The sequence below is a fragment of the Coregonus lavaretus genome, assembly GCF_964263955.1.
Source record: "Coregonus lavaretus genome assembly, contig: HAP1_SCAFFOLD_533, whole genome shotgun sequence".
In the NCBI taxonomy this organism is placed as follows: Eukaryota; Metazoa; Chordata; class Actinopteri; order Salmoniformes; family Salmonidae; genus Coregonus; species Coregonus lavaretus.
In genome coordinates, this window is record NW_028157083.1 from 113320 (window position 1) to 128992 (window position 15673).

The 15673-nt window shown below is 41.0% G+C and overlaps 1 protein-coding gene across 1 annotated transcript in view; it reads right to left on the reverse strand.

Moving 5' to 3' along the window:
- LOC311125829 (uncharacterized protein) overlaps positions 1–15425 on the reverse strand; it is a 30264-nt gene extending 14839 nt beyond the window's left edge. Inside the window, exons 1-3 of the mRNA XM_084199858.1 lie at positions 15321–15425; positions 1237–1521; positions 793–1065 (exon numbers count right to left, since the gene is read on the reverse strand). Of these exons, the coding sequence (XP_084055984.1) occupies positions 793–1065; positions 1237–1521; positions 15321–15387 (625 nt within the window). The 5' untranslated portion in view covers positions 15388–15425. The remainder of the gene's footprint in view (positions 1–792; positions 1066–1236; positions 1522–15320) is intronic.
- Between the last annotated feature and the right edge of the window lie 248 nt (positions 15426–15673).

The following is a 15673-nucleotide window of genomic DNA, read 5'->3' on the forward strand; positions in this document are numbered from 1 at the left end:
AACCCCTACAACTCATCCAGAATGCCGCAGCCCGTCTGGTGTTCAACCTTCCCAAGTTCTCTCACGTCACCCCCCTCCTCCGCACACTCCACTGGCTTCCAGTTGAAGCTCGCATCCGTTACAAGACCATGGTGCTTGCCTATGGAGCAGTGAGGGGAACGGCACCTCTGTACCTTCGGGCTCTGATCAGTCCCTACACCCAACCGAGGGCATTGCGTTCATCCACCTCTGGCCTGCTGGCTCCCCTTCCTCTGTGGAAGCATAGTTCCCGCTCAGCCCAGTCAAAACTGTTCGCTGCTCTGGCACCCCAATGGTGGAACAAGCTCCCTCACGACGCCAGGACAGCGGAGTCACTCACCACCTTCCGGAGACATTTGAAACCCCACCTCTTTAAGGAATACCTGGGATAGGATAAAGTAATCCTTCTACCCCCCAAAAAAAAATTGTAAAGTGGTTATCCCACTGGCTATAGGGTGAATGCACCAATTTGTGAGTCGCTCTGGATAAGAGCGTCTGCTAAATGACGTAAATGTGCCCTTGAGCAAGGCACTTAACCCTAATTGCTCCTGTAAGTCGCTCTGGATAAGAGCGTCTGCTAAATGACTAAAATGTAAATGTAAATGTAATAATGTATATGTCCGCTAAAGCAGTTTGTTTGCTGTTGAACTCCACATAATAAACCTCACTGATTGTTTTCAACATAGTGCAGCATTCAAAATGTCCTACAACACTGGCAGTGTTACTGACATATCAATACATAAGACAGTAGCACACTTATGAGTGTCCACTCACCTGAGCCAAACACCTCTCCAACTGTCTCGCTGACTTCCCCTTCCCCACTAACAGAATTCTTCAGCTTGCAGATGTACTTGTAACCATTGGTTGGTTTGCCAGTGTCGCTCTTAAAGACATTCATCTGTTTATCTAAGACCTCCCACTCCCCCTCTCCCATTTTCCAGCTGTAGGTGATGGGTTCAGCATCAGTGGTGTCACCTTCACAGGTCAGAGTGCAGGAGGTTTTGTCTGGGGTACAGGATGAAGTGATTGTGGGTTTCGGGACTGCTTCTGTAAATAGAGGAAAGAAACAGGAATAATTTGGGAAAATGCTTGTGAGGCACTGAATAACCTGCTGTTTCGTGCACGACCACGCGCACACATACACACATGTACATACACACAGATGTATGCACACACACACACACACACACACACACACACACACACATAAACACTTACTGATAACAGACAGTTTATATGTCTTGTCAAGCAGTTTGCTGTTGAACTCCACAGAATAAACTCCACTGTCTGTTTTCGTCAATCCACTGATTCTCAGCTCTCCAGTAGTCTGGTCCAGGGTTGTGCGGCCATTGAAGGGAGCATAGATTTCCATACCAAAATCCTTGTCCCACTCTGCCACCTTGTTCTTCCCATGCTTCCATATGATGCCTGTGATGGGGCCAGGCACTGTAGACTTGTCTGGCTTCAACACGAGCTCACCTCCCACTTTATGATAAAGATCATCTGGAAAAGCAGACATTTCATACATGTAAAAGAGTATCAATGTATCCAGGGTAACACATTATGGTTAGGGTATGAATATGTGGTCCTAACCTTATTGGCATTGAAAGTGACATTATTATGAACCTTTACTTTTTATGTCAAGAATTCTGCTTGCTGGGCGTACCTGGCCTATCTAGTCTGCCCACTTTGCCAGTATTTGCCCCCTCACCACCACCACTGGAGCGGAAATGTATCTACGCTACACCATAGATGAAAATCTTTGTCTACACCATGCCTCTGAGGCTGTCCACTATTATATCACCAGCTAGGTTTCCATCCAATTTGCGACTGATTTTCATGTGAATATTCAAAAATCTGCATTAAAACAATATGCACATTTTCCCACCAGAGATATGTTTCCATTCAACTGAGTTTTTGCGGATAAAAGGCTGTATGATGACGTAGTGAAAATACAAATTATGCCATTAAATTCCCATGTACAGAATAAAAAATACAAGTTTAATTGGGTTTCCATCGCATTTTACACTCTACTGATGGTTTGTCCAAATCTTTTGCGTTATATAGACTGTTGTGTTATATAGACTGTTATCTACATAACTGTTATCTACAGCTAAGGTATCTACATTATGAGATTATTATGGATAAGAGCGAAATTATTTGTATTTATCAAATTGCAACAAAGCATCGATCATCATGTCACCCAGGGGCGGTGTGTTCAATAGGGCGATATGGGCGACGCACTGCCAAACGGGAAAAGGAAGGGATTTTTTTTCTAATCAATTATATCACGGCAACAGTAGTTCAGTGTTCTAATCTAGATGTCTGATCTGCCAGCCACTAAATGTCCAATCAGGCTAAAGTCGTGCTTCAAATGTCCCCGCCCGTTTTGGGGCGATTTCAGTCAGGTTGAAAATCGCCCAGAAGTCTCTATTAGCCTCTAATGTAAAATATTTTTTTTTCAAATTTCAGAGCTTTCAATACAATCTCTATGGGTTTCTGAGGGCTTGCACTTACGCGCTTTCGTCATACGTAACGTAACGTAACCATGAACGTAACTAAGAAACTACTCTTTCACCCTGAAGGCGGCACGGCAGACAGCACCGCTTGGACAGCGACTGGTGTAACCGACATGCACCATCTTTCAGAAAAGATTAAGAAAAATGAGCTGTCAAAGACCCACATTGATAGCTGTTTGAGATTGTCTGCTTTGGGGAGAGTGAATATTGCCACTCAACTGGATGAGGGATACAGGCTAGCTGTCCGCCGCCACAACGATGAGGTTAGCAACAGCAGAGTCGTGAACACTGTCTACGAGAATCGAGACGACCTCATAGAATGTTTTGAAGCCATCCGGACGGGTTCATTGGGTTCATTTGACCAGCCCACCGTACCAGAAGCTACAGAAGAAGGACATCGATGCTGTCTTTATCAAACGTGCCCTCGACAGCTTCGCAAGCAGTGTGCAGGCCATAAGGTAAGATAAAGATTAAACAATATCATTCGATCTTTCTCAAAGCAGAGCTTTATTTGAAAATGTATGCATGAAAGGAGACTGCATTTGTGTTTGAAATTACATTATTCTCATTATATATGGCCAGTGGTGTAATCTATCTTATTTTATATACTATGTGTACTGTACAGTGGTGCTCATAAGTGTATGAACACATTCTAAAGCTGACTAAAAAGAGGTATAAAAAAATAAAAAAATCATCTTTTGGAAATTGATCTTAATGACTTAATTAAAAAAGTTGGAAAATCCAACCTTTAAGGACACCAATTTTCTTTTCTTTTTTATTCCTCTTTTTAGTCAACTTTAGCATGGGATCATAAGCTTATGAGCACCACTGTATACTGTGCTGAACATCCAGGCTATGTGAGACACAAAGGCTAACTTAAACACTAAAGACTTTATGCATCCCTGCCCATTTTAAGTGGAACTGAAGTATTTGTACTATACATGGATACATTGCATATACCTGTGCATCACATAGACAACAATACTGTACAAAGCCAACAAACACATTGGTCTGTTTGCCTTCAGGGACTCCTCTCAACAGCAGCTGCAAGAAGCAACAGGAGCCAAAAGACCCAGAACAGCTTTGAGAGAAGAGGAGAAGCAGAGGCTGTCTGAAGAGGTCTGCAACACCATCCTGGATCACACCAAAGAAAGGTTCTCTTTCTCTGGCCACCTTGTGAGTGCCACCTTACTGCAAGCAGACATGTACTGCCATTCAAAAAAATAAAAAATCTGTTCATGTTCATTTTTACAAATCTATACAATTGGCCAGAATATGGTTGTTCATATTTACAAATCTATACAATTGGCCAGAATATGGTTGTTCATTTTTACAAAGCCATACATATTGTTTATGCAGTGTTGAGGAATGTGAAAGAACACCCTTGATTATTTTTACTGTGATAACTTATTTTGCTTTTGTAAGCCAACACTTTTGAGATCAGTCAATAAATGCTTCTGGTATTGACTTATATGCTGCCCCTGTCTTCATGTTGTTGCTGGACATATCTTTTAAAAAATGTGTGTAGGTCACCTAAATCATCAGAAAAATTGCCCCCCCTGAGAATTTTTTCAGGAGCCGCCACTGATGTCACCAGAATAAGAACGTCAATATTTATTGGAAAGGAGCATCAAACTCATCACCTTGCACATTCACCACCCTGTGAAGTTCATCATCATTTGTTTAATCTGTAGCCTAATAAACTGCATGCTATCCCGAGTCGTAGTAGGAGGACCACACAACATGTCATCGCGTGACCAAGTTTATTTCGATATGATGGTTATTATAACCATATTTGCGCATAAAAGCGCAATTAATTTTACCGACACAAAAAGATCCCACCTTTTGTTTTGTCGACATTTGGAAAGTTTACCGAAAAATGTTGTTTCACACACACACGTAAACACACATGTACACACACACACACGTACACACACACACAGAAACACTTACTGATAACATAATGTATATGTCTGCTAAAGCAGTGATATATAGACTGTTGTGTTATATAGACTGTTGTGATATATAGACTGTTGTGTTATATAGACTGTTGTGTTATATAGACTGTTGTGTTATATAGACTGTTGGGTTATATAGACTGTTGTGTTATATAGACTGTTGTGTTATATTGACTGTGTTATATAGACTGCTATGTTATACAGCATCAGCAATTGTGGGTTCGATTACAGGCTCAAAATGGCCAGAAACAAATAACTTTCTTCTGAAACTCGTCAGTCTATTCTTGTTTTGAGAAATGAAGGCTATTCCATGCGAGAAATTGCCAAGAATCTGAAGATCTCGTACAACGCTGTGTACTACTCCCTTCACAGAACAGCGCAAACTGGCTCTAACCAGAATAGAAAGAGGAGTGGGAGGCCCCGGTGCACAACTGAGCAAGAGAACAAATACATTAGAGTGTCTAGTTTGAGAAACAGACGCCTCACAGGTCCTCAACTGGCAGCTTCATTAAATAGTACACGCAAAACACCAGTCTCAACGTCAACAGTGAAGAGGTGACTCCGGGTTGCTGACCTAAGCAGAGTTGCAAAGAAAAAGCTATATCTCAGACTGGCCAATAAAAAGAAAATATTAAGATGGGCAAATGAACACAGACACTGGACAGAGGAAGATTGGAAAGAAAGTGTTATGGACAGACGAATTGAAGTTTGAGGTGTTCGGATCACAAAGAGGAACATTTGAGAGACGCAGACCAAATGAAAAGATGCTGGAGGAGTGCTTGATGCCATCTGTCAAGCATGGTGGAGGCAATGTGATGGTCTGGGGGTGCTTTGGTGGTGGTAAAGTGGGAGATTTGTACAGGGTAAAATGGATCTTGAAGAAGGAAGGCTATCACTCCATTTTGCAACGCCATGCCATACCCTGTGGATGGCGCTTGATTGGAGCCAATTTCCTCCTACAACAGGATAATGACCCAAAGCACAGCGCTAAACTATGAAATAACTTTTTAGGGAAGAAGCAGTCAGCTGGTATTCTGTCTATAGTGGAGTGGAGAGCACAGTCACCGGATCTCATCCCTATTGAGCTGTTGTGGGAGCAGCTTGACCGTATGGTACGTAAGAAGTGCCCATCAAGCCAATCCAACTTGTGGGAGGTGCTTCAGGAAGCATGGGGTGAAATCTCTTCAGATTACCTCAACAAATTGACAACTAGAATGCCAAAGGTCTGCAAGGCTGTAATTGCTGCAAATGGAGGATTCTTTGACGAAAGCAATGTTTGAAGGACACAATTATTATTTTGTATTAAAAATCATTATTTCTAACCTTGTCAATGACTACATTTCCTATGCATTTTGCTGTCCTATTCAAACTCATTTCATGTATGTTTTCATGGAAAACAAGGACATTTCTAAGTGACCCCAAACTTTTGAACGGTAGTGTAGACTGTTGTGATATATAGACTGTTGTGTTATATAGACTGTTGTGATATATAGACTGCTGTGTTATATAGACTGTTGTGATATATACACTGTTGTGATATATAGACTGTTGTGTTATACAGACTGTTGTGATATATAGACTGTTGTGTTATATAGACTGTTGTGTTATATAGACTTTGTTATATAGACTGTTGGGTTATATAGACTGTTGTGTTATTGTTATAATGACTTTTGATACAAGATTCTTAATGTTGGTAAACTCCTAAGCTGCATGTAGGAGAGAGGACAACGACACGTCATGGGTTATAGAGGTCACTGGTGAGGGACAGAAGGTATGCGTGCCAAGATAGATTGGGGGCCACTTGTGATAATCTTAGAAGGTGTACGTGAGGGAATGGCCTGGCTAGGGTGACACAATATCAAGTACGGGGATACTACTGTGGTAGATGAGTGACAGATAATATAAATCAAGAAGTAGATCGGGAGAGCATTATATAAACTGAGAGATTTTGTATGGAATTCATTCAGATGGCAGGAGGCTACGTCCGTACCGCCTGTCATTGAATCCATTATTGTAACCATTAAATGATGTCTGTATTAACTCTCCATCTGTGTCCCATATTCTCTTGCATCATGAACTTCTCAATACCAGAAACTCATCATAACAGTTATATAGACTGTTGTGTTATATAGACTGTTGTGTTATATAGACTGTTGTGTTATATAGACTGTTGTGTTATATAGACTGTTGTGTTATATAGACTGTTGTGTTATATAGACTGTTGTGATATATAGACTGTTGTGATATATAGACAGTTTTATATAGACTGTTGTGTTATATAGACTGTTGTGTTATATAGACTGTGTTACATAGACTGTTGTGTTATATAGCAAATCTGCCCACTCTGGTATTGGCACATGCGCTCTAGCCAACAGCTTGCAGCTACATTGTGGGTAAATTATCTACATTATGAGATTATTATCGATATTATTTGTCATTTGTATTTGTATTTGTATTTGTATTTGATATTATCATGTCACCGGAATAAGACTGTCAATATTTATTGGAAAGGAGCATCAAATGTATCACCTTACACTTTCACCACCCTGTGAAGTTCATCATCATTTATTTAATCTGTAGCCTAATAAACTGCATGCTTTCCCGAGTCGTAGTGTGAGGACCACACAACATATCATCGCGTGACTCCAAATGTACTTCGATATGATGGTTATTATATCAATATTTGCCAAAAAGCAGGGCAGGCGTTATGGGCCGGGACTTAGAGGGCCTGGCCCGTCCTACCGTACCTCCTTGCCCGTCCAAATAAAATATTGAAATGTTGATCATTTATTTGACCGAGATGCGTACCGACAGAAAGACGCATCAATCTCAGACAAAGAGTCCGAGCGAGCAAAACAGCGCCCCTCTGTCTAGTTAAGTGTAGACCATGTATCTGATGCTGTCTGGACAAAAGGAGTATGGCATGTCATACCTTTTCTGGCCAGACAGCATCAGGGCTACATATAGCAAATCAGAGGGGCACTGTTTCTCTCGCTAGTTTCAGCAGAGAGGAAGTGGCGAAGCAAGAGGGCTCACTCTCGCCAAAATCTGTCCTGAATAAGCCCAATGCGTTTTCATGGGAAAAACATGCAGACATAAGCGTGTCGCCTGCATTCCCGCCTTTGGGACAGTGACTTGCATTGCACGGGCGGAGACATGAGTATCTCGTCATTATGTACCGATTTCTGGTTTCAGCCACTTATGAATTAGAAAGGAAAGTTGGAGGGTGCACAGTGCACTGTTCGAATGCTGGCTTCCCCTAAAGTAAATGTATGTTTAGCCAAAATTATATAATTACTCCTGTCTAAATAAAATCATTCAAAATACTATAACAGAGAGCTTGGCTAAGCGACAGAGCTTCTTTAAAAAATATATCTGTGGATTGTTTCAAATCACAAGTGCATAGGCCTATGCCTATTTGGGAAGCCAGCAATTTGGGCAGTCCGCGCGGCAGTATGTCTAGCTGATTATTGAGTTGCGGCTGTCAGTGAAAAGCATCTAAAATGTGTGAAGGTAATGTGTCTTGAGAATAACTTAAAATGTTGAGACAAGAAGAAGCGGAGGGGTGTGTGTCGAAGATATGGGCATCTCTCTCCAGAATGCACTCAGCTCTCCAGAATGCACTTAGCAGTCTCCCACCAATCCTTGCCCATTGATTGTTTCATTGTGTGAATTGTTTGCTTTTTGATTGTTTACTTTTTATAAATTCCCAATTACATGCAACCAGTAGGCCTAGTAAATGTACCGTTAATCCCTCTTTGGTTACATTCATTACTGTTAATTATGTATTACAGTCATTTACCGTTCTCATTCTCGGAGTGGAAACGTTGTTTTCAAAAATTACAACCTCCTACACTTGTGAGAAACAAGTTTTGGTTTATTTCATAACCATCATTTAGGAGTTGTACATTTTTTCATTGTTTTTTGCCATGTGAGTTATGAGCATGTGTGTGGTTTCTCTGTCCTGATAACGTTGAGGGAGCTTGCTTAGAACTAATCAATTGAATTCTTGCTTATTCATTGTTACATTGTGTGAATTCTTTGCCATTTTGATTGTTTAAAAAAAAACAATACCCCACTGCATTCGGAAAGTATTCAGACCACTTCACTTTTTCCACATTTTGTTAGGTTACAGCCTTATTCTAAAATGGATTAAATTGTTATTTTTCCAACCTCATCAATCTACCCACAATACCCAGTAATGACAAAACAAAAACAGGTTTTTAGATTTTTTTGCAAATTTATAAAAAATGAAAAACAGAAATACCTTATTTACATAAGTAGTCAGAGCTTTGCTATGAGACTCGAAATTAAGCTCAGGTGCATCCTGTTTCCATTGGTCATCCTTGAGATGTTTCTACAACTTGATTGGAGTCCACCTGTGGTCAATTCAATTGATTGGACATGATTTGGAAAGGCACACACGTCTATATAAGGTCCCACAGTTGACAGTGCATGTCAGAGCAAAAACCAAGACATGAGGTCGAAGGAATTGTCCGTAGAGCTCCGAGACAGGATTGTGTCGAGGTCCGGGGAAGGGTACCAAAAAATGTCTGCAGCATTGAAGGTCCCCAAGAACACAGTGGCCTCCATCATTCTTAAATGGAAGAAGTTTGGAACCACCAAAGACTCTTCCGCCCGGCCAAACTGAGCAATCGGGGGAGAAGGGCCTTGGTCAGGGAGGTGACCAAGAACTCGGTGGTCACTCTGACAGAGAATCCAGAGTTCCTCTGTGGAGATGGGAGAACCTTCCAGAAGGACAACCATCTCTGCAGCACTCCACCAATCAGGCCTTTATGGTAGAGTGGCCAGACGGAATCCACTCCTCAGTAAAAGGCACATGACAGCCCGCTTGGAATTTACCAAAAGACACCTAAAGGACTCTCAGACCATGAGAAACAAGATTCTCTGGTCTGATGAAACCAACATTGAACTATTTGGCCTGAATGCCAAGCGTCACAACTGGAGGAAACCTGGCACCATCCCAACAGTGAAGCATGGAGGTGGCAGCATGGGATTTTTTTTTTTATATATAAATTAGCAACAATATCTACTAACCTGTTGTTGCTTTGACATTCTGGGGTATTGTGTGTAGATTGATGAGGATTTTGTTTTTCTTAAATCAATTTTAGAATAAGGCTATAACGTAACAAAATGTAAAAAAAGTCAAGAGGTCTGAATACTTTATGTAATGAGGAATTTATTTTAAAAAAATAAACAATTAAAGGGCAAACAATTCACACAATGAAACAATGAATCGGCACAACCCTCCCCTTCTTCTTGTTGCAACACATTAAAAATTATACTTAAGACACATTCTCTTAACACATATTTTTGATGCTTTTCACTGACAGCCGCAACTCAATCAGCTAGACATATTGCCACGCCCACTGCCCAAATTGTGGGATTCCAAAATAGGCATAGGCAATCCACAGATATTTTCTTTTTAATAAGCTAATGATACTCTGTGGCTAAGCCATGCTCTCTGGTGAAGTATTTTAATGATCCTCTATGGCTAAGTCATGCTCTCTGGTGAAGTATTTTAATGATCCTCTATGGCTAAGTCATGCTTCTGGTGAAGTATTTTAATGATCCTCTGTGGCTAAGTCATGCTCTCTGGTGAAGTATTTTAATGATCCTCTGTGGCTAGGTCATGCTCTCTGGTGAAGTATTTTAATGACCCTCTGTGGCTAAGTCATGCTCTCTGGTGAAGTATTTTAATGATCCTCTGTGGCTAGGTCATGCTCTCTGGTGAAGTATTTTAATGATATTCTGTGGCTAAGTCATGCTCTCTGGTGAAGTATTCTAATGATCCTCTGTGACTAAGTCATGCTCTCTGGTGAAGTATTTTAATGATCCTCTGTGGCTAAGTCATGCTCTCTGGTGAAGTATTTTATTGATCCTCTGTGGCTAAGTCATGCTCTCTGTTGAAGTATTTTAAATGTTTTTATTTAGACAGGAGTAATTATATAATTGTGGCAAAACACTCTGTTCAGTCGTGTGGTCATGTGCCACAAAGAGGGACTTAGGAAAATTACAATTGGCTCAGAACAGGGCAGCAATGCTGGCTCTTAAATGTAGACAGAAAGCTAACATTAATGATATTCATGTCAATGTCTCATGGCTCAAAGTGGAGGAGAGATTGACTTCATCACTACTTGATTTTGTAAGTGTTGACAAGCTGAATGCACCGAGCTGACTGTTGAGACTAATAGCACACAGCTCGGACACCCATGCATACCCCACAAGACATGCCACCAGAGGTCTCTTCACAATCCCCAAGTCCAGAACAGACTAAGGGAGGCACACAGTACTACATAGAGCCATGACTACATGGAACTCTATTCCACATCATGTAACTAATGCAAGCAGTAGAATCAGATATAACAAATATAAAAAAATACACCTTATGGAACAGCGGGTACAGTGAAGAGACACACACACAGGTACAGAAACACGCATACACACACAAAAGCTAGCACACTCACTACACGCACGTACATTGTAATATTGTTGTATGGTGGTATTATACATTTTGTATTGTAGATATACAGTGGTGTAATAATATTATATGATGTACTGATTTATCTTCTGTTTTATGTGTAATGTAAGTGCCTTAATGTGTTTGGACCCCAGGAAGAGTAGCTGCAGCTAATGGGGATCCCTAGTAAATACTTTAGGGGAAGCCAGCATCCTATATATAGCCCATGTATCTGATGCTGTCTGGACAGAAATAGTATGACATGCCATACTCTTTTGGTCCAGACAGAATCAGATACATTGTTTACACATACTGAGACAGATGGGCGCTGTTTCGCTCACTCGGATTCTTTATCTGAGCTTGATGGGTCTTTCTGTCGGTGCGCGTCTCAGTCAAATAAATGATCAATATTTCAATATTTTATTTGGCTGGGCAAGAAGGTAAGGTAGAGCGGGCCAGCCCCCCTATGGCCCGCCCATAACGCCAGCCCTGCCATGATCATGCAGACCCTTCTGTAGGTTTGAGCCTTGGTTAGGCCAGGACTCAATATCCGATAACTTCCTGAAGTTGGCTCTGTGTGTAGCTAAACGGAATAAGAAGGGTGCGGTCCTTATTTCGCAACGAAACCCACATAGACGTCATTTAAAATCATTCCGACTCGGCTGCTGCGCTTCTAACTTGAAGTTGCAGCGCACATAGTGTTCATATGGCACATTATCTTACATATATACAGGGGCGCAACTTTCACTGGGGACAGGGGGACATGTCCCCCCCACATTCTGAAATTGCACTTTTGTCCCCCCCCCCCCAGTTTTAGTATTGGAATGTGATACAAAATGCGTCAACAGTGTGCTTTAGGACCATGCGGACGCCTCCGAGCGGTCGGGTAGGCTGTTTGGAGTGTTTAGCCGACTGGATTTAGGACTGCGCGGACACCACAGAGCGGGCTGACAGGCTGTGAAGGCAAAGCTTCTGGTAGGCTGGCTGGACCAGCACGGGAAAGTTGAGCATGATTCAGTGTGTTCGTGTTGCGGTCTTTCACCGAGTTGTAAAAGGTAGCAGAACATAAATTGGCTACTCTTTAGTTGACTGATATAGCTGGCAAGGTAACTGCTGTTTAACTTAATCGGGAAAAAAATGAAACTAGTGTTTATTCGCAGTGCTGAGCTAGTATTGTAACTGACATGTAATGTTAGCTAATGTTTCATCCCCTCTCGACTGAGGTGAATTAATAAGCTACGCTAGTGAGTAGCTACCACAGCCAGGTCAGCTCTAGCCTCTAGTTATCTGTCAGATAGCAATATGAGGTGGCTATTATTACTATCTAAAAGCAGTTGTTTGTATGGAAATGTTTTGTAGCCGTTGTTTTCTCCTGTTTCAGAAGTAAATGAACTTGGCAAGCTTTCGCCAGTTGATGTACTGTTAGAGAGAGAGCTGGGCAAAATATGGCTTACATTAGCTATTATTTCTGCCTCAATCAAACTAGACCTGAACCAAATGATGAAACCATCGGCCAAACGATTGAAGATTGATATTCTGACGTTTTTTCATTGCAATGTGAGTTGTATTAGTCAGTATGGCAATGTGACTTCATTGATCTGTCAGTTTCCATAGCAAATCCCTACTTTCACACTGACACAGTAAGTAATAAACAGCTCTAACGTTACAGGCTTCACTGTCATGGGGCACAGTAGAGGTCTGTGCGGGACCGATTTCTTCATCCCGCACCCGCTGGATTTCTGTCCGACTCCCACCCGCTACCACAAGAACTGGTCCCAAACCCAACCGCAGTCCCGCAATGTTATTTTAGGCGTATGTGACGCAACTCATTGCCAGCCATGGTCCCAGCAATTCTCCGCCCTATAGGCAATATCAAATGCGCAAAAATAACTTAAGAAATAGGTTAAATTACCAGAGATTCTCACATGGCCCTTACATTGTATTACTGGGCTATATCAGCCAATATGCTTGATGTAGTTTGAAGTTGGAGAGACTTGCACTTTCTCTTGAGCTATTTTTATAGCCTACTGTGCCTTTTAGGAGTGGGAAGATTCCCAGCAGGGTCAGACAGCCAGGGAAGACCAGTCTATGGAGCTCAGGTGAATTTTGCAGTATATTCAGTGAATGATGCAAAGTTCCATCTTGATTTGATGGGTAGACCTACAGTAGCTACATGACAGCAGCTTAAGCTTAAAGCTACAGTCTGGGATCTGGGAATAATGGTCATTTCAATTATTGAACCATTTATTCTATTATTGGATAATATAATGTACAAATGTACACCAAGGTAATTATTTGTCATGCCTCATTTTAGGAGGATCAGATGGTGACAGGGGTCTCAGCAGGGTCAGGCAGCCAGGGAAGACCAGTCTGTGACAGAGGTGAGGTGAATTGTTGCAGATACAACACTTTATTTCCTCTGTCCAGCAAACACTGGACAAGCCAGATGCTATTTTAAGGTAGTCTGACAAACCTCCAAAGTTGATTTCCAAACTGTATCAAGGGTTGATAGAGGCTTTTCCCAATGACACAAAACAGGAGATTGGGGAGACGCTATTGATGATGATGAATGGATACAGATATGTTAGAATGCCCAGTCATGTTCATATAATCTCAGACATAAATTCCTGCAGTTTAAGACCATCCATAGAACGTACTATATGCCAGTGAAATTGAATATCATGCACTAAGACATTGTATTATTCTGCTGGAGGTGTAAAGCACAAAAGGGGACATATTTGCATATGTTGTGGTCTTGTGAAGGCTGGCTGAATTCTGGCAAAGAGTATGTTATTAGGGACAGGACGGGGTGACCCAGCTATATTGTGTGCAAGTAGAAAGAGCTCTACAGTACTATTAGGCCTAAGATATGAATTATATGGAGGGGGTACCCTTTCTGTGTGTTAATGTGTAGGTGTATGTGTGTTTTCATTCATCCAAATATTTCCCTTGAGACAAAAAAAAAAGATGGGAAGGAAGTTGTGTTGGAGAGAGTTGAGGTTATTGACTAGACTGGTGGGAGTCGGGCGTGTAGGCAGCTCGGGTTGTCTAGGCGGTCTGGCTGAAATTTGATATAGAGGATGTCTTAAAGACAATCAAAAGTTAAGACTGTACTTTATTTGTAAGAGTTGTTCATTTGTTAGGCTATTGGTTAAAGGTGCAACACAATATTGATTATTGAATTATCATGGATCTAGTTCAGTCTTATCAATCACTTAAACATATTTAATAATGTCTTACCTAGCTTGATGACTGTGGACATTTTTGCTTACTTTTTGTTGTTCTAAATAGACATCTAGAAGGGCCATGGGTCATATTAGATTGTGTAGAAATGCAGGAAATGTGCTTTAGATGCCCCCAACAATGGAAGGACACCCAGACCCCCTGCCAAGTTATGTCCCCCTCTGCAAATAGGGTGATTTCAAAAGTCATAGTCAATCGATCAATAATATAATAATACTCAAAGCAAAACATATATATATTTTACAATCTGTAAAATCTATGAGAATAGAAAGGTTCAGAACTTTTGTGAAACATCACAGCACAGTTTAAAAAGATATGGCAAATAGAAATCAAGGACCAAGTCCATATTATGGCAAGAACAGCTCATATAAGCAAAGAGAAATAACAGTCCATCGTTACTTTAAGACATGAAGGTCAGTCAATACTGAATATTTCAAGAACTTTGAACGTTTCTTCAAGTGCAGTCGCAAAAACCATCAAGGGCTATGATGAAACTGGCTCCATATTATGGTAAGAACAGCGCAAATAAGCAAAGTGAAAGAACATTCCATCGTTACTTTAAGACATGAAGGTCAGTCAATACTGAATATTTCAAGAACTTTGATAGTTTCTTCAAGTGCAGTCGCAAAAACCATCAAGCGCTATGATGAAACTGGCTCTCATGAGGACCACTACAGGAATGGAAGACCCAGAGTACCTCTGCTGCAGAGGATAAATTCATTAGAGTTACCAGCCTCAGAAATTGCAGCCCAAATAAATGCTTCACAAAGTTCAAGTAACAGACACATCTCAACATCAACTGTTCAGAGGAGACTGTGTGAATAAGGCCTTCATGGTCAAATTGCTGCAAAGAAACCTCTACTAAAGGACACCAATAAGAAGAAGAGACTTGCTTGGGCTAAGAAACACGAGCAATGGACATTAGACGAGTGGAAATTTGTCCTTTGGTCTGATGAGTCCAAATTTGAGATTTTTGGTGGGGATTATGATGTGATGTTGTAGGCTAGGCTATACAATTAGCACACAATAGCAAACAAGTAGCCTAACAAATATTAGGTATGCCAAACACTACATTCAGCTGGGCCAGTTGGTTCAACTTACCTCCATAGACCACCATTCGCGCCAGACAAAGCCAGAAGCACAATCTGATGAGCGTTAGTTTCGGCATATTTGCTAGTTAGTTAGGGTGTTTAGATAATAAATAAAAGTAAGTTAAAATGAGATATGCTGAAACACTGTGTGGTTCACAGCCTAGCCTACTTTCTGATCTTTATTTCCAGAGGCTGTGAACATGAAAGTAAAATGTGGTTTAGTTCCTCCCTCTGCATGAGTCATGACCTCTTGCTGGAGAAGACAAATTATGTTCCATTTGACTTGTAAATAATGTTTAATGGCTGCAATACAATCACACTGTATACCTACAACTGGCATTAAGTTTATATGCTATAATAACA